Raw genomic sequence first — 24,714 nt, forward strand, 5'->3', positions numbered from 1 at the left:
CTCCTCTGCTGCAGATGCGGATCTCGCCTGGTCCGCTTCCGGGTTGGCCTCTTATGAGCTCCACCGTGCGGCTCACGTGGTCGTGCTGACGTCATCAGGACAGTACAGCGCAGGTGCAGTAGTTCTGCGTCTAAGCAGTACCGTCCTGATGACGTCAGAGCGACCACGTAACCCGCGCGGCGGAGGGCAGAAGAAGCCGACCTCGAAGCAAACCAGGAAAGATCCGCATCTGCAGCGGAGGAGACCAGGAGCCAGCGAGGGCACAGGACGGCGGCCAGAGGATGGAGTAAGCTCCATGCAAGTGGATTTTTATTTTTTAAGTTGCTTGGACGTATCCTTTAAATGTTTTTATACTACATTGGCGCCTCTGTTATACATCATCTAGTCCACCAAGTGTTACCCCATATTTCCGATCTACAGAGAGCGACTTCTTAACCTGAGTGGGGTCGGCTCTGTTCTCCCCACCTGCCATTACAGTGGTTGTCTTTGTGGTAACCCTGGTTTGTGAGTATAGCTATATTGTTGTTACCGGTTTCCTGGTATCACAACTTACTACACTATATTGGGCTCTCGGTGTCCTTTTTCCCTTTTGGTCTCCTACTTACAAACAAATTCAGTTGTGGGAAATTGTCTGTATGTTGAATTGGTTTGTAAGTGGATTCCCACGTTAAGGTGCCTGTTAAAGGTTCACTATCATGGCCAATTGATCGTTTCAGATCGCCGAGGTAAACAATCAGTCGAGTTCATTTCATTAATGGACAAATTCCCACTAGACATTTCAAAAAGATTAATGGAATCGACCGTTTTTAATGGATCGATCCCATTGATCGTATCAGATTGGTTAGCGCCAATTCGGCTATCACAACGGTGGTGGGAAACAATTGATCAGCCACGGAATTGTACAGTTAATAGCAGGGCTGGGGAGTCGGAGTAATTTTGGGCACCCGGAGTCGGGAGTCGTTATTTTCATAAACTGAGGAGTCGGAGTCGGCTGATTTTTGTACAAAATCCACATCCCTGTTAACCACTTGCCGACCGCGCACTCACAACGTGCGTTGGCAAAGTGGTAGCTGCAGGACCAGCGACGCACATCTACGTCGCCGGCTGCAGGCTCATTAATCAGGAAACAGCCGCTCGCACGAGCGGCTGCTTCCTGTCAATTCACGGCGGGGGGCTCCGTGAATAGCCTGCGGGCTGCCGATCGCGGCTCGCAGGCTAAATGTAAACACAAGCGGAAATAATCGGCTTTGTTTACATTTTACAACGCTGCTAACAGTAGCAGCGTTGTACTAGATCAGCGATCCCCGGCCAATCAGCGTCCGGGGATCACTGTCACATGACAGGCAGGAGCCTGTTAGAGGCTGCACAGGACAGATCCGTTCCTGTGCAGCCTCCGATCTCCGGGGCAGGGAGGGAGAGGGGGAATCCTGCGGTGGAGGGGGCTTTGAGGTGCCCCCTCCCCCGCCAGCCACACACAGGCAGGAGCGATCAGACCCCCCCAGCACATCATCCCCCTAGTGGGGAAAAAAGGGGGGCGACCTGGTCGCTCTGCCTGGTATTTGATCTGTGCTGGGGGCTGTAGAGCCCACCCAGCACAGATCAGCGAAATCAGAGCTGGTCCTTAAGGGGGGGGGGGGGGGTAAAGGCTGAGTCCTGAAGTGGTTAAGTATTAGACTAAGGAGTCGGAGAGTCTGAGCCATTTTGGGTACTCGGAGTCGGAGTTGTGATTTCATAAACTGAGGAGTCGGAGTCAGAGTCGGAAGATTTTTGTACCGACTCCACAGCCCTGGTTAATAGTGAAACGTGGCTAAATGATTCACTTTCGGACAACTCTGGATTTGGACATGTAGTATAAGCTACGATTTTTGGTTGTCTTCAATGTGCTTTTAAAGTGTTTCAAAACTACTTACAACAGTTTATACAATATTGTAACAATTAAAAACAAAAATATTTAATAAAAACAATACTGCATATTTTGTAAGAAGTTTTGAATGTACATGAAGACAACTTTGTTTGTATCTCTGAAATGTTGTAACTAGAGTTCTTTGTAGGTAGGGGACTGTCTGTACATTTTAAGCTACTATGCAGGCAAGATGGCGCTACATAAACATGGGACTTAAATCAAAAACCATTTGTTCTGCACCTACAATTCCCAGAACTACTTCCTGAACAGTCCCGCACCTCTCTACCCCTCCCAAATCCTGAAACTACAACTCCCAACATGCCTCACTAGCCGATCCTATAACTTACACATACAAAAATCCCCCCAAAAAACACAAAAGCGGATCCCTGGCTTGAAATTGGTTAGACCCATACAACAAGCAAGAGTGAAAATATCAAAAACGTAACAGAAACGCAGTTTACCTTGAGTTTGTGGGACCTGTACCTGTCCTCAAACGGTGCGGGGGGTCTGGGCCCGCCCACCAGATCTGTGACAACATAATCAAACTGGGTGTGTTCTGGAGCATCGAGAAGGGTCGGGGACCACTCCACCTGTAATTGGAAAAGATACGGTGATGAGCAGAGAAATTCCGGAACTACAAAAGGGCGGAACCAACCACAGCTTGGAATAGGGCCTATCCGATAGGCCTGAAGGATAAATCGAATTTAAACCAAAATCGCGATCACCGAGATCACAATTTTGGATTCGTCAGAGCAGCGATTTCTACAATTATCTCATTTCCGCATGGAGGAAGTTTAAAGAAGCGGCTTCAAACTTACCCCAAGTCCTGGCGCGTTAATCCCGCAGCATCTGCAATGTTGGACATACCTTCTGCGTGAGTCCAACTCTGTCCGTCCTCTCTCGCCATCTGCCGGCTCTTGTGCATGGCATACTTTCTGGTTCCTGTATGGCACATGATATACAGGAAGTATGCTGTGCATTAGAGCCTGCAGGAGGCAAAGTGGATAGACAGGCATCGCTGGACGCTGCTGCAGCTTCGGGGACAGAGCGGACACAGAGAGAGGCACAGAGCGGCACAGAGAAAGACAGAGGGGGCACAGAGGAGACAAAGCAGACACAGAGAGGTACAGAGAGAGACACAAAGGGGGCAAGAGAAAGAGCTAGAGGGGGCACACAGAGACACAAAGGGGGCAAGAGAAAGACCTAGAGGGGGCACAGAGTGAGACACTAAGGGGGCAAGAGAAAGACCTAGAAGGGGCACACAGAGAGACACAGAGGGGGAAACAAATCTTGATTTGAAGGAAATCATGAAACGAAATCGTGATTTGGGACAGAAATTGTTCAATTCAATTTTTCCTAAAATCGTTCCAGCCTACTATCCGAGCTGGTGGGAAGTACATTCTACTGGCCAAGTTTCAACCTGAACACAGTTAGTACGAAGTCACCAAGCAAGCCAGAATTACTAACATCTCGCTGTCCTTCTTTATAAAAGGCAGTCTGAATTCCAAAAGACCGTCAGCAATAATTACTATCCCGATGTGGCTAAAAAGGGATACAGTGCAAATTTTACTCTGGGCCCCCTTCCCCCCCGAACTGCATGTATAATAATCACAAAACACTTTCTGAATTCAAAAGGAGGCTTTGTCAGGGTCTATGCTGGCCATCGCTATGCTGCTACATTACTGATGTATTGTTTTCAAATGTATTTTCAATTCACTTGCACTTTTTGGGGGACACAGTTATCACTAGTACCCCCGACAAAGCCTCCTTTTGGAAGTGAAACATGTAGACACTTTCCTGGTGTAATTTGTTTTAGTTAAGTAGAACTGGGAGATCAGGCACCCAGAACAGTTTGATTCCAACTTTTCCTTCTCCAGTTTTCTATCTGCAAATTCAGCAATTGGCATTATACTAGCTTTCTATCTTGAGTTTTTTAATCAACCCAATTAAAAGTTAAGTTTTAATAATTTTCTCCTCCTACTGGATCATTCCCATGCAGGCAAAATTGTGTTTTCTATGTATAACAATCACATGATACAGACCACCAAACCAGCTTTCTGAGTACAGCCCACCGTGTGAGAGAGATGTAAGCAGTGGAAGGAGTGGCGTTTAATGATTAACACTAGTCAAGAGCACATATGAAGGTGATTATCACCACTGCAGCACCAATACACAGCTGATGCAGTGAGTGCAGGTGGGCCCCATATGTAGGTAGGTGGACCGTTTAGGTCCAGTGTTCCCGATGCAATTGCAACCTATGGCTATGTGACTGCCAGTTACACAGCGTTGATGCATTTCCCACAGCACATTACAGAGTAGGGCTCACAGTTAGACATCCAGTTTCTACTCTCAGACTTGGAGTCCACTACAGATCGTCAATGGCTGTAGCAAACAGCCATTGTTTTTGCCAGTGTTTGCTACCGTGATTTAGGCACGATTTGTACGGCGATTGACCAGCGCTTCCTAAGCATGAACTACTTGCCGGGTCTCTCAAGGTAAATCTTTGCTAGCTTCCAGCGCATAACACCAGCTCCTAGCACAAGAGGTCATAGGCACCTCTCTATCTACATATAGGGAAGCATCAATGACCTCTTGCACTAGGGGGCGGGGCTACACGCCAGAACCTGGTGGACGTAGATTAAACTTTATTAACACATGAAAAACCCCCACAAAGTCACTGCAAAATTGCTTTTGCTTTGCTTCGGAAGTTCCAAAGCTTGCCGAGGAGTCCTAAAGGCATGAATTTTAAACAATGGACAGCGGTGGAACAAGGAGACAGAGAGATAACCGGGATAGCTCCATGGTATTCAGAGCCTTCCCTCTTCTTAGGTATATTACATTGCTGTGACCGTTATTACCAGCAGAGGGCGCTGCAAGAACAGCAACTGACTCCTTTTCCTATATTTAACACAAGGATGAATCTATCAACCAGAGTCTGTGAGGCAGATTTACTCCTCTGGAGTGGGGAGGGCATCAGTGAACCAGCAAACATGGTCTGAATGAACTGCAAATGATCTGATAGAAGACCGCTAGCATTTTCTTCCCTCACCCTCGCTATACCAGACTACAGTAAGCGCTGTCTTATTCTACACTCAATTTGCTGCGTTTTGCGATCCGTTTCAGATCACATGTAAATCCCAAAACGCAAGGGGGCCTACAAAATGAAAGAAATTTGAGGGAACACTTTTATACCGCTGCCATGCAATTACGTTTCGATAGCCTTATCATAAACCTCACGTTAGAAGTCATGTAAGTGTAAATGTCAACAGGGCGGCGTAGTGGTTAGCTCTGGGTCCTTGGTTCAAATCCCTGCCAGGGCACTCTCTGCACAGAGTTTGTATGTTCTCCCCGTGTCTGTGTGGGTTTCCTCCAGGCACTCCAGCTTCCTCCCACATGCCAAAAACATGCAGATAAGTTAATTGGCTTCCCCCTAAAAATTGGCCCTAGACCAGGATACATGCACTACACCATACATATATATGACTATGGTAGGGATTAGATTGTGAGCCCCTCTGAGGGACAGTTAGTGACAAGACAATATACTCTGTGCAGCGCTGCGTAATATGTTGACGCTGTATAAATACATAATAATAATAATAATAATAATACCTCCCAGCTTTTTGAGTCAAAGAGAAACTTTACCCAAAAATATTTGTAGTGGGAGAAAAATGAATACATTGCAAAGTGAGAAGGTAAAAAACAGAAGAGCGATCAAGAAAGTGTGAAAGTGATCAAGGGTGATATTTGCCGTGTAATTCATTCATGTTATTTGGTCCACCCCGAGCCTGCAGGTTATCATCTTTACTACTGGCAGACAAAACAACAACCAAGACATTGGTCTCAATTCACTAAGCTTATCTCCTGTCTTTAATACTGTTTCTATAGTTATCACCATGGTGATAAGGCAGGTAGTATTCAGGAAACCTTTTACCTCAGGCAAACCTAAAGTTAACTCTCCTGTCTTTAAGTTAAGGAGAGATATCTAAAGTTAACTCTTCAATCCTTAAAATAACTCCAGAATTCTAAAGTTAAAGACAGGCTGTTAATTGACTGCATGTGAAAATAACTACAGAGGGGGGTAACTTAAAGACTGAAGTGATAAGATAACTTTATAATAATAAACATATCTCTGCACCTTAATAAGGCAAGAAAGATGTGTGGCGGTAAGTTTTCTCTTGCCTTATTATCTACAGCATGATCTTATTGGCCTCAATTCACTAAGATCATGCTACCTCCTCTGTAGTTAATTAAAAGTCTGTCCTTAACTTTAAAATTCTGTAGTTATTTTAAGGATTGAAGAGTTAACTTTAGAGATCTCACCTTAAAGGACTTACGAGGTGACATGTGACATGATGAGCTAGACATGTGTATGTACAGTGCCTAGCACACAAATAACTATGCTGGGTTCCTTTTTTTCTTTCTCTGCCTGAAAAAGTTAAACATCAAGAATACAAGTGACAGTTTCTGTCTGGGTCGGGACCGGGTCGGACTGGGTCAGACTATAGCATAACCCTCACTGATAAGTAATTACAGCCATAAAACTTTTTTCTGACAGTAAATGGCTTTTAAAAGCAGGAAAGAGATAAAAAAGGGTCAGTAACTCATAGATTTGAGCTCTGGCATATTGCAATGAATGCGTCATTGAGCAGAGACAATGAAACAGTAAAAACTTAAAAAATAGATTTAAATATAAAATAAAACTGTGGGATATCTAAAAAAAAGTCATTTTTAGGAGAAGTAGGATAGATATAATTGTTTTTCTCAGAAGTTTATTTTCACCTCGTAAGTCCTTTAACTTAAAGAGAAGAGTTAACTTTCAGTTTGCCTGAGGTAAAATGTTTCCTGAATACTACATGCCTTATCACCATGGTGATAACTCTAGAAACAGCTCAGAAACATTATTAAAGACAAGAGATAAGCTTAGTGAATTGAAGCCATTATCTATAAACACACCCAACAATGTGATGGGCTAAAATGTATTTTTTTTTATAGATATACATTTGCACAGAGGGAGATATTGCTTGCTTGGCAGTTGGAAAGACGTTATTTTCCACAATGAGGTTCACAGACAGGAAACTGTCAGGACCATGGTGCTGACATCACACTGTGGGAGGGGTTTCACCACAATATCAGTCATACAGCGCCCCCTGATGATCCGTTTGTGAAAAGGAATAGATTTCTCATGGGAAAGGGGTATCAGCTACTGATTGGGATGAAGTTCCATTCTTGGTCACGGTTTCTCTTTAAAGAGCATCTGAAGTGAGGTGATATAAAAGGTGGCCATGTTTATTTTCTTCTAAATAATACAAATTGCCTGGCTGTCCTGCTGTTCCTTTGCCTCTAACACAGACCCTAAAAAAGCATGCAGATCAGATGTTTGACTGACGTTTGACTGGATTTGCTGTATTAGAATATCAAGCTTCATAGAGCCACATCAATCCATACCATGCACTGATGAGGATCAACCAATCCAAAACAGTCTGCATGCATGTTGGATTATTGTGGCTCTGAACAAATAACAAGCTGACACATCATTGCATTCCTGCGGATCTGGGGGCGTGTTTAGCTATCAAGGACAACAAAGGATGATTTGCATATTCAGCAGTGATGCATCCTGTGACATCCAAGTGCTAACTCCAACCTGAATAATCGCAAATACCTTCTGTTTTAAGAAGGCAAACTTCTGATTTTCATATCATCTTAGTAAGAGGGCTTTTTGGTCTCTTTCAGCCCTTTACACACTCCTATGAGTTTTGCTTCACCATGAGCAGGCTGGGCCATCTGTAGCTCTGTATTAGAATCTCGTAATAGCAAACTTTGATACATAATATAGCCTCTGGCTATTGTAAACTCAGTAATGTAATTAAGTCAGCGCAGGTCACAAGTAGGTTCACATCTGGGTATCAGGCCAACAAAAGTGAGTTCCAGTACCCAAAAGGAAAAAGGCTTACCAGCCAATAACAACCCACGTTATAAGGATGTACAGTATACATAGCATGAGGCGCCCATTGGTCACAGAACTGCTCCAGTCTTTAACTGCGTAAAGTCGTCCTCCAGATAGCATCGGTATACGATCGATGATATATCATAAAATGATAAAAAAAAATCTCACATACGGGGTCCAAAGTTGTGGCTACCCCGAATAAAAAGAGAAAGTGTATACTGGCCAGTGGTAGGAACAAGAATATGAGGTGTCACTCGTCCTGTCACATGTCTCCTTCCAGACTGGTTTCGCAAACTTGCGTCATCAGTGACGCAAGTTTGCGAAACTGGTTTGGAAGGAGACGAGCAACACCTCCTATTCTTCTTCCTACCACTGGCCACTGTACACACGTCATTTTAATTCGGGGTACCCATAACTTTGGGCGCCGTGAGTACTCTTTTTACGTCTTTTATGATTTTATGGTTTATTTATCCTCAATAAAGCGGTCTACACTTCGTACTGCTTTTTTTTAAATCATTTTATGATATAACATCGATCTTATACCGATGCTATCTGGAGGACGACTTTACGCAGTTAAAGATTGGAACAGTTCAGTGACCACCGGGGGCCTCATGCTCTGTACACAACATTATAAGGTGGGTTGTTATTGGCTGGTAAGCCTTTTTCCTTTTGGGTGCTGGGATTCACTTTTACTGGCCTGATACCTCAGATGTAAAGCACGGTGGAATTGTATGATATACCTACTTGTGACCTGTGCTGATTCCGTTATATTATTGCTTGAACAGTGGACACTGTTTTCTCTCAGCTGCGGTCTTTAGATGATAAACATTGGCGCTCTTCCTCTTTCTCTTTATAGTAAACTCAGTTCCCAGGTTGCAACCATGCGCCTGTATGAATATACAATGTATAACCAACTCCGATATAGTAAACTGTGATAGACTACTTGGCCTGGTCCCCTGAAGTGTATTATAAAGCGATTCTAAATAAATTGTATACACACACACACAGTATACATACACACACACACACACACACACACACACACACACACAGTATACACACACACACACACACACACACACACACACACACACACAGTATACACACACACACACACACAGTATACACACACACACACACACACACACAGTATACACACACACACACACACACACACACAGTATACACACACACACACACACAGTATACACACACACACACACACATACAGTATACACACACACACACACACACACACACACACAGTATACACACACACACACACACACACACAGTATACACACACACACACAGTATACACACACACACACACACACAGTATACACACACACAGTATATACACACACACACACACACACAGTATACACACACACACACACACACACACACACACACACACAGTATACACACACACACACACACACACACAGTATACACACACACACACACACAGTATACACACACACACACACACACACACAGTATACACACACACACACACACACATACAGTATACACACACACACACACACACATACAGTATACACACACACACACACACACACACACACACACACACAGTATACACACACACACACACACACACACAGTATACACACACACACACACACAGTATACACACACACACACACACACACACAGTATACACACACACACACACACACATACAGTATACACACACACACACACACACACATACAGTATACACACACACACACACACACACACACACACACACACACACACACAGTATACACACACACACACATACAGTATACACACACACACACACACACACAGTATACACACACACACACACAGTATACACACACACAGTATATACACACACACACACACAGTATACACACACACACACACACACACACACACACACACACATACATACAGTATACACACACACACACACACACACACACACAGTATACATACACACACACACACACACACACAGTATACACACACACACACACATACAGTATACACACACACACACACACACGTACACACACACAGTACACACACACACAGTATACACACACACACACACACACACACATACATACAGTATACACACACACACACACACACACACAGTATATACACACACACACACACACACACACACACACACACACACACACACACACAGTAAACACACGCACACAGTATACACACACACACACACAGTATACACACACAGTATACACACACACACACACACAGTATACACACACACACACACACACAGTATACAAACACACAGTATATACACACACACACACAGTATACACACACACACACAGTAAACACACGCACACAGTACACACACACACACACACACACACACAGTATACACACACACACACACACACAGTATATACACACACACACACACACACACAGTATACACACACACACACACAGTATACACACACACACACACACACAGTATACACACACACACACAGTATACACACAGACACACACACATACACACACACACACACACACACACAGTATACAAACACACAGTATATAAACACACACACACACACAGTATACACACACAGTATACACACACAGTATACACACACAGTATACACACACACACACACAGTATACACACACAGTATACACACACAGTACACACACACAGTACACACACACAGTACACACACACAGTACACACACACACACACACACACCTTGCAGGGATATTTTAGGAAACATTACAAACATTTATATAACACTCCTGCGTGTTTCCACATGTGGCAGCCGTGGTTAGTTATGCAGCTGGCAATTAGTATAGCCGCTGGTGGGAGAGGGATGATTGTTGAGAGGTGAGTCATTGCGGGCAGTGCATGGATTTCATTTTGCAAAGAGGATATAAGATTGGTATAAACACTACATTGTAAAATACTTACAAGCTAATGAAACATCTTGCGGTGACCGTGGTATATACTCGGGGTGGTCAATGGGATGCAAATAATTTGGAGTTGGTGCAGGATGATGCAAATTGTATATGCAAAATTATGCCGCTTGAAAATGGACCAATCAAATTTTACCTCAGCAGGATTCGATTGGTTCATGTTCAAGCTGCATACATTTGCATACAAAATTTGCCTAATGCTGCATCAACTCAAATTTATTTGCATCTCCTGACCATCCCTAGTACATACAGCTCTGAATTGTATGCTCAGATAGCAGCGCTGTGCTCTGTAGGCAGTAAGACAAGCAGCCTACAACAGTTGGGGTCGTTGTAATACTAACATTTTGTATAGCGCTTGTCTCCTGTTGGACTCAAAGCGCCGAAGAGCTGCAGCCACTAAGGAGACACTCGAGGGGCCACCCTGCAGTGCTAGGAAGTCTTGCCCAAGGACTCCTTACTGAATAGGTACTGAACCTAGCCAGGATTCCAACCCTGGTCACCCATGTCAACGTTTTGTAGTCCCTTAGTGTTTTTAAAACAAAAGCACTTGCAGCCCTTTTCCTCCAGGCGCATTGTGAACTGAAAATTGGAGGGGACACGTTTTCTGGCATTGGGGAAATGGCGGGTTGCACTGTGATTAACTCTGTAGTCCCGGTGCCCCTTTTCCACCATGACGATCAAGTGCATTGGGATTTTCTTAGGTACAGTCTACAGGAGTGCATGAAAATTGAATAGCAAGTGCGGTACTATGCGATTTTGTGGGAGTTCACTATGCAGCGTGAAGTCCCACCCCTTGATTTCCCGAAATCTCAATCCTGCTGCACATATTGCTGAATCACAGAGCGATGGCGATTTGCAGTGGAAAGGGGCTCTCTAAGTGTGCCTTTACTGCTCCAATCAGCGGCGAGGGAAGGGACGTGGGCGGGGACCGGAGCGATTCAGGAGGCGGGGGAGAGCGGAGACTGACATTAGTGAGGTAAACATAGCCCGCACAGCGCGGCTGTGATTAATGGGGTCTCCCTGAGCGCAGGGGGGGGGGGGGCTTTGGAGGAAGCTAAATAGCAATAGAGGCTGGGCTCTATAGACAGACCCAGCCTCTGTATGGGGATTGCGATGTAAGAACCCTGTCTCGGGTTCTCTTTAAGTGAGAGCACCTGATCTGCATGCTTGTTCTGTCTCTGTGCCTTAAAGAATTGGAGGCAAAGGGTGAGCAGGACAGCCAGGGAACATGCATTGTTTGAAAGGTAATAAATATGGCAGTTCAATAGTCCACTTGCTGTGGGGTCACTTTAAGTGGTGAGCTTTCTCTGGACTAATAAGTAACATTGCAAACAAGCAATTTAAAGAGACTCTGAAGCGAGAATAAATCTCGCTTCAGAGCTCATAGTTGGTCGCTTCTGGAGCCAGGGCTACCGGCTGCAGCCCTGCCTCCAGTCGCGTCTGTCAGCGGCGCATCGCCGCCTCTCCCCCGCCCCTCTCAGTGAAGGAAGACTGAGAGGGGCGGGGGAGAGGCGGAGATACGTGCAGACAGACGCGCGTGGGGCAGGGCTGCGGCGGTTAGCCCTGCCCCAACCAGGAAGCGCTCCCCCGCTGCACCGAGGGGATTTGGGGGATCAGGGACCCCCGTTAAGCCGCGGGATAGCGGCGTTTTAGCAGGGGCACACATGCCCCTGCTATCTATGAGGTCTGAAGCGAGATTTATTCTCGCTTCAGAGTCTCTTTAAGAAGCATGCTGAACAAGCTGTTTTGTAAAACCTGCTGGGATTAATCTTTATATGCTTTTTCAAAGAGGACACCTGACATCAGAAGGATACGGAGGCTGCCATATTTATTTCCAGTTGCCTGGGTGTCCTTCTGATCCTCTGCCTCTAATACTTTTAGCCATAGACCCAGAACAAGCATACAGATCAGATGTTTGACTGGATTTGCTGCATGCTTGTTTCAGGTGGGTGATTCAAAACTCTGCTAATACTTGAAAGATCAGCAGGATGCCAGTCAACTTGTATTGTTTAAAGGATACCGGAAGTGACATGTGACATGATGAGATAGACATGTGTATGTACAGTGGCAAGCACACAAATAGCTGTGCTGTGTTCCTTTTTTTCTTTCTCTGCCTGAAAGAGTTAAATATCAGGTATATCAGTGGCTGACTCAGTCTTGACTCAGACAGGAAGTGACTACAGTGTGACCCTCACTGATCAGAAATTCCCCTTTTTATCTCTTTCCTGCCCTCAGAAGCCATTTTCTGCTAGGAAAGTGTTTTATAGTTGGAATTGCTTATCAGTAAGGGTCACACTGTAGTCCCTTCCTGTCTGAGTAAGGACTGAGTCAGCCACTTACATACCTGATATTTAACTCTTTCTGGCAGAGAAAGAAAAAAAGGAATACAGCACAGTTATTTGTGTGATAGACACTGTACATACACATGTCTATCTCATCATGTCTTAAATCAGGTGTCCTTTAAGCCCATCTTATTGCGTACAGTTTTGTCTTGTCTCACCTGCTCATTGTGAGGGATGGGCTTCAGGGGGGTGCGGGCTCCATGGCGGAAGACCACTTGCACCAGTTTCAGCTCATAGTCCCGCCCCACGCTGCTGGGGTGGGCGGGGTCCCGCTTCAGCTCAGCGAGGGCATTCTTCTTTCTCTGCAGACAGTAGACGATGGACCCCAGTAGACCGGCGCGTACCCACAAGCTCATTGTGCAATCATCGGGGGGAGTCCTTCTGTCAGAGGAATCAAAGAATAGATTGTTATCAGTGCATAACAGGGCTGTGGAGTCGGAGTTGGAGTCGGAGTCGGGACAATTTTGGGCACCCGGAGTCGGACTTTCATAAACTGAGGAGTCGGATGATTTTTATACAAAATCCACAGCCCTGTTAAGTATTAGACTAAGGAGTCGGAGTCGAGGAGTCGGAGCAATTTTGAGTACCCAGAGTCGAAGTTAGAGTCGTGGTTTCGTAAACTGAGGAGTCGGAGTCAGAGTTGGAGTCGGAAGATTTTTGTACCAACTCCACAGCCCTGGTGCATAATGCCTGAATATACATAGTGCTTCTGACACATACAATAAATAAGGTCGCCAGGAAAAAAGGGTGCGGTGTGAAGCCAAAATTGTAAAATATCATCTACAACAATATTTGTTATTGTTTCTTTATCTCAGTTAGAATATTAAATATGTAAAAATAACGGTATTTAAAAGGGCGTGGGATGAAGCCGAAAATTACAAAATAACGATTACAACAATCAAAACGAAGAAAAATATACAGTGGTAATGAAGATTGAAAAACATTGGTAAATATAACTGATACTAGGGGTCTCAAACTCAATTTACCTGGGGGCCGCAGGAGGCAAAGTCAGGATGAGGCTGGGCCGCATAAGGAATTTCACAATCGCGGTGCATCGCCGCCTCTGCCCGCCCCTCTCACTCTTCCTTCACAGAGAGGGGCGGGGAGAGGCGGTGATTCGTGCGGCGATTGACGTCAGGAGGGGCAGAGCTGAAGCTGAAAGCTCTGCCCCTTCCAGGAAATGCCTGCGGATTGGGGGCTCTGCAGCCTTCGTTTAGCGGCGGGGATGCGGCGGATCACTTGGGAGCACTGAAGCAAACTATAGGAAGCTTTTGCCGGCGAGGGCCACAAAATATTGTATCGAGGGCCGCAAATGGCCCGCGGGCCGCGAGTTTGAGACCCCTGCTTTACAACAACTAAACCTAACCTACGCTCACACAGAACCCTCCCTCTACTGATGCCTAACCCTTAGATCCCCATGGTGGTGCATAACCCTAAAACCCCCCTTCCTGATGCCTAGCCCTAAACCCCCCCCCCCTTCCTAATGCCTAACCCTAAAACACCCCTTTATGATGCCGAACGCTAAAACCAACCTACCTCCCCTGTAAATTACATAAAAAAAAAAAAAAAAAAAAAGATGAATTTCTAAGACAATAAATTTCAAAACTATAGTTTACTAAATAATTCTAAATAATTCTCAAATGAATTACAAAATATTCAACAAATGCATTTATCTGTGCAGTCACCTTGCCCTCAGGAAACAGCTCAATTCTCCCTCCCCCCCAATAGTAAGAGAACATGTCGCTACAACAAATAACATATAACATTCTCCTAGCTAACTCACAGCACTTGAGTTGCAGCCACTAGGGTGCGCTCTGCAGGCAGTAGCAGTGTAGGTAGTCTGAATAGGTGCTGGCTTACCAAACAGAAAGAGCCAAGATTTGAACCCTGGTCTGAAGGGAGAGGTACATGGAGGCTGCCATGTTTATTTCCTTTTAAGCAATACCAGTTGCCTGGCAGCCCTGCTGATCCTCTGCCTCTAATACTATTAGCCATAGCCCCTGAACAAGCATGCAGCAAATCAGGTGTTTTAGACTTTAAAGTCAGATCTGACAAGACTAGCTGCATGCTTGTTTCTGGTGTTATTCAGATACTACTGCAGAGAAATAGACCAGCAGGACTGCCAGGCAACTGGTATTGATTAAAAGGAAATAAATATGGCAGCCTCCGTAGACCTCTTACTTCAGTTCCCCTTTAAAGGACAACTGTCATGAGAGGGATATGGAGGCTGCCATATTTATTTCCTTTTAAACAATACCAGTTGCCTGGCAGCCCTGCTGATCTATATGGCTGCAGTAGTGTCTGAATAACACCAGAAACAAGCATGCAGCTAATCTTGTCAGATCTGCCAATAATGTCAGAAACACCTGATCTGCTGCATGCTTGTTCAGGGGCTGTGGCTGAAAGTATTAGAGGCAGAGGATTAGCAGGGTTGCCAGGCAACTGGTATTGCTTAGAAGGAAATAAATATGGCAGCCTCCATATCCCTTTCATTACAGGTGTCCTTTAAACAGTACACTGTCCAGACACTAGTACACTATACAGAAAGTGGGGTAGCTAAGAAGCATTGGGCCCCAGTGCAAGTTTTACACGGGGGCCCACCCTAAGCACTCTAAACATAATAATTAATATGGAGTACCAAAACCTGCCAAGGACAGCTGCAGTATGAGGGCCCATTCACACTTGCTGATCGCAAAACGCTAGAGATTTTGCTAGCATTTTCCTCTGGCATTTTTTGGCCATTAACGCCAAAAATATCACCATTCACACCTGGCGATTTTTTAGCGATCGCGTTTTGCGCTTCTATAGCACTAAACCGCGATTGCCGGGAAATCGCCTGAAAATGTTGCAGGCTACGCGTTTGCGTTTAGCGTTTTTGGGCAATTTGCAGCGATTAGTGCACATCGCCCAAATGAGAATGGGCCCATAGACTTTTATTACCCTAGCGCTTTGAAAATCGCTAGCGTTTGAGCGTTTCGCTGAAACGCTGGCAAAACGATCAAGTGTGAATGGGCCTTTAGAGGTGCAAGAAAAGGATGGGGCTTATTCTAAGCATCTATAGAAGTGATCATTAACAGCACAGGACCAATAAGGAGCTAATACTGTCGCTGAGGGCAGGGCTGTGGATCGGGAGTCGGAGCAATTTTGGGTACCTGGAGTCGGAGGTTTCATAAACTGGGGAGTCGGAGTTGGCTGATTTTTGTACCAACTCCACAGCCCTGGTTAAGGGAAGGGCCCTCTGGTTCAGGGGCCCGGTGAAGTCGCAACCTCTGCACCCCCTATTGCTACACCACTGTATACAGCCACTTTAGCCCATGAAAAGATTGTGCAGCACCCATCTATGGCAGTGGCGTAGTTCAGGAGCTGTGGGCCCAGATGCAAGTTTTACAATGGGCCCCCCCTCGAGCACTCTATACATAACAATTCATATGGCGCACCAAAACCTGCCAATGGCAACTACAGTGTCAGAGGTGCACGAAGGGGATGGGGAACAGAGGGCCGCAGCATTTTGCACAGATCTGTGCTGCGTGGGCTCTTCAGCCCCCAGCACAGATCAGATTTCACGCAGGGCGACCAGACTTTCCCCCTTTTTTCCCCACTAGAGGGATGTCCTGCTGAGGGGGGGGGGGGGGGGGGGGGGGTCTGATTGTTGCCGCGACGTGTGGCTGAGCGGGGGGGGGGGGGTCTCCTCAAAGTCCCCCTCCACAGCGCTATTCTGCCCTCCCTCCTCGCTGTGGGCGGCACAGGTCTGCGATTCGTCCTGCGTTGCCTCTGATAGGCTTCAGCCTATCAGATGGCGGCGATCCCTGGCCAATCAGAGGCCGGGGATCACCGATCTCCTTTACGGCGCTTCTGCGCTGTACGATGTAAACACCGGGGATTTCTTCCCCACGTGTTTACATTTAGCCTGTGAGCCGCGATCGGAGGCTCGCAGGCTGTTCACGGAGACACCCTCCGTGAACTGACATGGAACGTCCGCTCGAAAGAGCGGCCGTTTCCATGGAAACACCACTGCAACCTGCGTCCGCCTATCGGCTGACGTTGGTCGTTAAGTGGTTAATGATTACCACTAATCAAAGTACCCATAGAAGTGATTATTATGAGCACAGGACCAATAGAGAGCTAATTCTGCAGTTAAGGGAGGGCCCTTCGGGGCCCCTCTGGCCCAAGGGCCCCCGATGCGGTGGCTACCTCTGCAACCCCTATTGCTACGCCCCTGATCTATGGTCTTAGTTATTATTTTTATGGAAAGGGAAGTTTCCCTTGAAGTATAATAATGAAATGAGTGTGGCTGGTGCAGCAGCAGGACACACATGACAGGCAGGCAGGCAGGCATACAGGGGAGGGTAGAGCACTGCACAGGATGCTGATGAGGCACAGAGGAGGGGGGAGGGGTCACTGCAGCTATAAGATGGGGTGAGGAGCTGAAGCAACCCTAAGGGTGAAACAAATCTCTTTCCCCCAAACCTACATCCAGTGTAAAGCGATCTGTGCCTTGCTGAGGGCTTCTGCAGGATGATCCCCGATCCCAGCCACATACAGACCAGCAGCCACCGCAGCGTCGCCCTCCTAGTGCCGTCCCAGGTAAGGCAGCGCACCTTGGACTCTGACAGCTGCTCAGCAGAGGCCGGGACTGAGGCATGCCGGGAAACGTAGTTCAGAGAGCGGCTCGAATAGGCGTTCCCCTCCGGCGAGCACTACAGTTCCCACAGGGCAATGCGCGCACACGCTGTCTCCGCTCAATGGAAGGCTTGGCGCTCCCGTCCGCTAGAGCGCGCCTTGTTCCCTGAACAGGTTGTCTCTGGTGTGCGGACCGCCGGGCGCCATTTTGGGTGAGTCATCTGAGGTTTCCATGGGGAGAATACAGGATTGGTTTAGCATCCGTGCCCACGATCAATGGATGCCGCGTTTCGTTGTTTGTAGGAGAGACAGAAGAGAATGCTGTGGAATACTGAGGATAGAAACACACTAGGCAGAAACGCTGAAAACGCACATAATGCAAGTCAGTGGGTCACATGGAAAAACTCATATGTTCAAGCCCCCCAAGTGTCCTGGATTCTGCGTGACTCTCCCGATTTGGCGGCTCTCCCGCTATCACCCCCCAGTGTCCCGGTCTGCTGGGCAGTAGTGATGGGTCGTTCGCCAACGAGCCGGCTCTAAGAGCCGGCTCTTTGAAGTGAATCAGAGGAGCCGATGCTCACTCTGAGAAGAGCCGATGCCTCAGCCGCCCCTTTTAGCTCTGCTTTGCTCCGTAATAAAGGGCGCTGAGGCATTCTGGGAGATGTAGTCCTCCTCTTGCAGCTTGTAGGAGTGTTTGGGGCGGAGCAGAGCAGTAGCAGGAGGGATTGCCCGAGTCAGAGAAGCAGTCTGAAGTTGGCATGGAGGCGGGGGCGGGGCTTTTAATCCGATTCTGAGTGGTGTCTAGTGATATTTAATTAAGAGCCGATTCAGAGCCGTAAGAGCCGGCTCTTTAATGAGAGCCGATTCTCTGAGAAGAGCCGGAATTCCCATCACTACTCGGCAGAGAGGGTGAAAAAAAATGAGCCAGCCGCGAAAATGTGGGATGCGGGGTCAGCATCACATTCCTCCCTCCCTCGGAATGTGTCCCCCCCCCCCCCTGCTTGCAGAGTATCTGTGCGCAGTGGAGCGGGCTGTCATTTTACCATTCATCCACGCATATCGGCAGCTGGCTTCACTCTACTTCCTGTGACATCACAGGAAGCAGAGAAGAGCCAGCTGCCGGTACAGAAGCATCATTGGTAAGAGGACAGCCCGCACCGCTGCACACACAAAGGGCCTGTTTCCACTACGTGCTTATTCTGGATGCAGAAAACTCCACATGTAGTCGAAACAGGCCCTTACTCTGCAAGCAGGGGGGCACATTCGGAGGGAAGGAGGAATGATACTGGTGAGTAAAATGAGTTTTACTCACCTGGGGTTTCCCTCAGCCCCCTGCAGCTGATCAGTGCCCTCGCCATGTCCCTCTGAGCCTCCTGTCCCCGCCTGCGGCTACTTCCGGTTTCGCATCACCGTCCGTCAGGCTGGGAATGCGAGTGATTCTTTGCATTCCCAGCCACAATATCGTTCCCTATACTGCAATTGCGGCAAGGAAGGCTGCAATATCAGCATAGGGGGAGATATTGTGGCTGGGAACGCGAAGAATCACTCGCGTTCCCAGCCTGGTGGAAGGTGACGGCGAAACCGGAAGTAGCCGCCGGCGGGGACAGGAGGATCAGAGGGACATGGTGAGGGCACAGATCAGCTGCAGGGGGCTGAGGGAAGCCCCAGGTGAGTAAAACTCTTTTTTTTTTTTTTTTTTTGACTTAAAGGACTTACGAGGCCAAGAATAGAGAAAAAAAAAAGTTAGCTACCTGCGTCAGCTTGTCAGGCACGGAGGACGCTGTTCGCGTCCTCCGTGCCGTTCCGCCGGGTCCCCGCCGCTCAATAGCCCCCCGAACGGTCCCCGACCGTGTGGCCCAGCTCGGGCTCTCCAGCCTGTACAAAGATGGCGGCCGGAGCTGGCCGCGGCTGCGCAGTACGCATAGCCGCGAGTGCAGCCGCGCAGCTCTAAAGCCAACCCCCGATCCACGCTACTGTTACGTGGATCGGGGGGTTGGCCTTAGAGCTGCGCAGCCGCACTCGCGGCTATGCGTACTGCTCAGCCGCGGCCAGCTCTGGCCGACATCTTTGTACAGGCTGGAGAGCCCGACCCGGGCCGCGCGGTCGGGGACTGTTCGGGGGGCTATTGAGCGGCGGGGACCCGGCGGAACGACACGGAGGGTGCGGACGGCGTCCTCCGTGCCTGACAAGCTGACGCAGGTAGCTAACTTTTTTATTTTTTTTTTCTCAATTCTTGGCCTCGTAAGTCCTTTAAGTGCCTCTTTAAGCCCTGGAACATGCACTGCACTTTACATTGCCCATCTTCAATCCGATCAATAGCAACTATGTTGAACCGAGCTGTAAACAGGTTCAGGGTGTTATGACTGAGTGGATGGTTGCAAATGAGCGGTGACTAAATGTGGTTTTTACAGGGCCATTTCTTGGGTAGGGCGCAGAACAGCAAATAGAAGAGGGGGGCGCAGGCAGAAGGACATAACTGCTAGGGAACTGGTGACGCGCGGTGCAGCCACATGGAAGAAGAGAGAAGATTACCAGTTTGATCACCTTCCTTGACTCCTCCTGGGCTGCCTGCGTCAGACGTCAAGTCATCATTACATGACAACCGTGTGATGACACCCGATGTCCTGTAGCGGTACTGCAGGCTGTCAGTGCACGGCGTCCATGGAGGAGTCGGCTTTCCGGGCTTTCTTCATCTGTGTGTTTTCCTGGTCCCTGCTTCCTCCTGGATGAGCGGCTGGTCACTAGTAAGTAGGCAGATCTACTTGTGACCTGTGGCTGTGTGACTGTCCCTACAGAGTAAGGGTTTGCAAGTCCGTGGGGGGAAGGGGGCACAATTTTTACACCCCTGCCCTGGGTGCAATTTAACCTTAAAACTGCCCTGAGTTTTTAGCTCAGAGACAGCAGTAAGCCGAGTGTGGCTAGATTTTATGTATTCTTAGCGTTCTATATTACTCTGTGTTATTGTGCTGATTAGTAAATTCCACTGGATGCAATACTTGTTGCCGAGGCACAGGAGTCTTTTTATTTTTATTTTCAATCTCTGCAAATGGTTGCAAGCTAGAGCTTGCCATCAACTGGAAAGATGTCCAAAGAATATTATTATATTCTTTGCGCTGAGGAGGACCAAAAGTCCGAAACAGGCTGTCTGTCTACCTGTGGGGTTGGTGTGATTCACTAAATGTAAAGCTATAGGCTTGCTAGACACCAGCAGCTCCGGATGTAAGCCTGGCCTCAGAGGCATAAAGAGATCATTTTCATATTCAGTAGCTACTAAAAACAGATTGATTTCTGTAGCGATTTCAGGGAATGTGATTCTGGCCCCTGTATTCCCTGAATGAAATCGCTCTGATAGTGCTGCGACTGTGTGACTTCAGAAAATCGCAATAGTTCTTGTGCAACCACTGCCATAGGCTTTCACTAGCCTAGCGCATTTGGAATTGCTGCTTATTCCTAAAGCACACATTGCTGCTGTTACAGCTGTAGAGGGTCCCTGGGCCTAAACGTTGACCTGTTTCGGGTTGGCGCAGTTTGATGGGTGTCCTGTAGGGTAGACCACCATGTTCACTAATGGTGATTACATACAGATATACGGAACAGATATACCGTATACTGTGCATTAATGGCCTTTTCCTGGCAGCTGTCCTCTCTGTGTTATTTGTAGAGGTGCAGGAGGCCAGAGAAAAGCAAGAGGTGACACTAACCACATTTATTAGAAACAGGCCTAGGCGACATCCCTGCATAGTGTCAGAGGCGTAAATTACAACACATGAAGAGCAGAGAGATTAAGCCCTGCAGACTCAGGATTTATCCCCGGGTGTGTCCAGAATTCTTATCCACAGGAGTTATTTTCAGAAATATACAGCTGAGAACCCAGCAGGTTTGTAACTTTCTTTATGCTCTCTGCACTGTCAGAGTTTTGAATCAGGATGATACCATTTATTGGCTAACTTAGCGGTAAATAAAAAGTAAGCTTTCAGCTAATAAGCCTTCTGCAGACTTGGTTCCTGTATGTTAACAAGATGTTAAAGTACATAGCTTATATACACTGGAGGAAAATCATTCTTTTGAAAACATAAATATTATTTACAGTGGTATGAAAAACTATTTGCCCCCTTCCTGATTTCTTATTCTTTTGCATGTTTGTCACACTTAAATGTTTCTGCTCATCAAAAACCGTTAACTATTAGTCAAAGATAACATAATTGAACACAAAATGCAGTTTTAAATGATGTTTTTTATTATTTAGTGAGAAAAAAAACTCCAAATCTACATGGCCCTGTGTGAAAAAGTGATTGCCCCCCTTGTTAAAAAATAACTTAACTGTGGTTTATCACACCTGAGTTCAATTTCTGTAGTCACCCCCAGGCCTGATTACTGCCACATCTGTTTCAATCAAGAAATGACTTAAATAGGAGCTATCTGACACTGAGAAGTAGACCAAAAGTGCCTCAAAAGCTAGACATCATGCCAAGATCCAAAGAAATTCAGGAACAAATGAGAACAAAAGTACTGTAATTGAGATCTATCAGTGTGGTAAAGGTTATAAAGCCATTTCTAAAGCTTTGGGACTCCAGTGAACCACAGTGAGAGCCATTATCCACAAGTGGCAAAAACATGGAACAGTGATGAACCTTCCCAGGAGTGGCCGGCCGACCAAAATTACCCCAAGAGCGCAGAGAAAACTCATCCGAGAGGCCACAAAAGACCCCAGGACAACATCTAAAGAACTGCAGGCCTCACTTGCCTCAATTAAGGTCAGTGTTCACGACTCCACCATAAGAAAGAGACTGGGCAAAAACGGCCTGCATGGCAGATATCCAAGGCGCAAACCACTTTTAAGCAAAAAGAAAATCAAGGCTCGTCTCAATTTTGCTAAAAAACATTTCAATGATTACCAAGACTTTTGGGAAAATACCTTGTGGACCGACGAGACAAAAGTTGAACTTTTTGGAAGGTGCGTGTCCCGTTACATCTGGCGTAGAAGTAACACAGCATTTCAGCAAAAGAACATCATACCAACAGTAAAATATGGTGGTGGTAGTGTGATGGTCTGGGGTTGTTTTGCTGCTTCAGGACCTGGAAGGCTTGCTGTGATAGATGGAACCATGAATTCTACTGTCTACCAAAAAATCCTGAAGGAGAATGTCCGGCCATCTGTTCGTCAACTCAAGCTGAAGCGATCTTGGGTGCTGCAGCAGGACAATGACCCAAAAGACACCAGCAAATCCACCTCTGAATGGCTGAAGAAAAACAAAATGAAGACTTTGGAGTGGCCTAGTCAAAGTCCTGACCTGAATCCTATTGAGATGTTGTGGCATGACCTTAAAAAGGCGGTTCATGCTAGAAAACCCTCAAATAAAGCTGAATTACAACAATTCTGCAAAGATGAGTGGGCCAAAATTCCTCCAGAGCGCTGTAAAAGACTCGTTGCAAGTTATCGCAAACGCTTGATTGCAGTTATTGCTGCTAAGGGTGGCCCAACCAGTTATTAGGTTCAGAGGGCAATTTCTTTTTCACACAGGGCCATGTAGGTTTTGAGGTTTTTTTCTCACTAAATAATAAAAACCATCATTTAAAACTGCATTTTGTGTTCAATTATGTCTTCTTTGACTAATAGTTAACGGTTTTTGATAAGCAGAAACATTTAAGTGTGACAAACATGCAAAATAATAAGAAATCAGGAAGGGGGCAAATAGTTTTTCACACCACTGTATGTTTGCAAAGGAAGGTTTCTCCTCCGAATGTCCAGTGTATATAAGCTGTGTGTTTTAACTGCTTGTTAAAGTGGATCAGAAATACACTTTTGCTCAATGCATAATTGTGCCCCTTATATACAGTTTAATGGGCATTCCTCAAGCCAAATACTTTTTTTTAGTTGAAATACCCTAATTCCCTATAAACTAAACAAGCCTCGCCAAAAGCCCCTCCAGTGCCTAGGCATTCTGAGACCCATGTAGCAAGTGCTCATGGGAGCTCAGTCTGGGGAGGAGAAGGTTTTTCCTGAAGGAGGAGGAGGAGGCGTTACCAGGAGAGAGGAGTGGAGTTTTTTCATGCTGAGGGGTGGAGATGCAGTGCAGCTTGCCTGTGTAATGACGACAAGCAGAATATGGCTGCTCTCAGTGTATCACAGAAAGAAATAATCATATACTGTTGCAGCTGTTTGTAGCTAGATTTACTGTGTTAACCATCTAAGCTTTAGATAAGATATATAAACAAGTTACTTCCTATAGTTAGTTTTTCATCTCAGATCCGCTTTAATATGCAGGAACAAAGTCTGAAGAAGGCTGAAAGCTTACTTTTAGCCGAAAGCTTACTTTTTATTTACCTAAGTTAGCCTATAAATGGCATCATCCTGATTTAAAATGGTTTACTTTGACTGATGGCTACCACAGTACAACACTCCACTGCTTCCACTCTTGGATGCAGAGTACAGTGGAACCTTGGTTTGGGAGTATAAAATTTGTTCCAGAAACATGCTTGTAATCCAAAGCGCTCTTACATCAAAGCGAATTTCCCCATAAGAATGAATGGAAACCCAGTTTATTTGTTCCAAAATCCAAAAACAGTTATGGCAAAATAGTATAAAGTAAAAATGTAAACAAAACGTTCACTATAACAGGATCATGGCCATCTCTTGGCTCGCCCCAAACATTTTTTTAGTGTGGCTTTAAAGAGACACTGAAGCGAAAAAAAAATTATGATATTATGATTTGTATGTGTAGAACAGTTAAGAAATAAAACATTAAGATCAGATACATCAGTCTAATTGTTTCCAGTACAGGGAGAGTTAAGAAACTCCAGTTGTTATCTCCATGCAAACAAGCCATTAACTCTCCGACTAAGTCTTAAGGTGGCCATACACTGGCCCGATTCGCGGCCGTTTCGACAGCAGATTCGATCCTGGGATCGAATC

At 46.3% G+C, this 24,714-nt stretch overlaps 1 protein-coding gene across 1 annotated transcript in view; it reads right to left on the reverse strand.

Annotated features, from left to right (window-relative positions):
• ACP6 (acid phosphatase 6, lysophosphatidic) overlaps positions 1-17,802 on the reverse strand; it is a 36,078-nt gene extending 18,276 nt beyond the window's left edge. The window contains exons 1-3 of the mRNA XM_068266189.1: positions 17,653-17,802; positions 13,340-13,562; positions 2,365-2,493 (exon numbers count right to left, since the gene is read on the reverse strand). Coding sequence (XP_068122290.1) covers positions 2,365-2,493; positions 13,340-13,537 — 327 coding nt within the window. The 5' untranslated portion in view covers positions 13,538-13,562; positions 17,653-17,802. The remainder of the gene's footprint in view (positions 1-2,364; positions 2,494-13,339; positions 13,563-17,652) is intronic.
• Between the last annotated feature and the right edge of the window lie 6,912 nt (positions 17,803-24,714).

The sequence above is a fragment of the Hyperolius riggenbachi genome, chromosome 2 (genome assembly GCF_040937935.1).
Source record: "Hyperolius riggenbachi isolate aHypRig1 chromosome 2, aHypRig1.pri, whole genome shotgun sequence".
Taxonomy (NCBI): Eukaryota; Metazoa; Chordata; class Amphibia; order Anura; family Hyperoliidae; genus Hyperolius; species Hyperolius riggenbachi.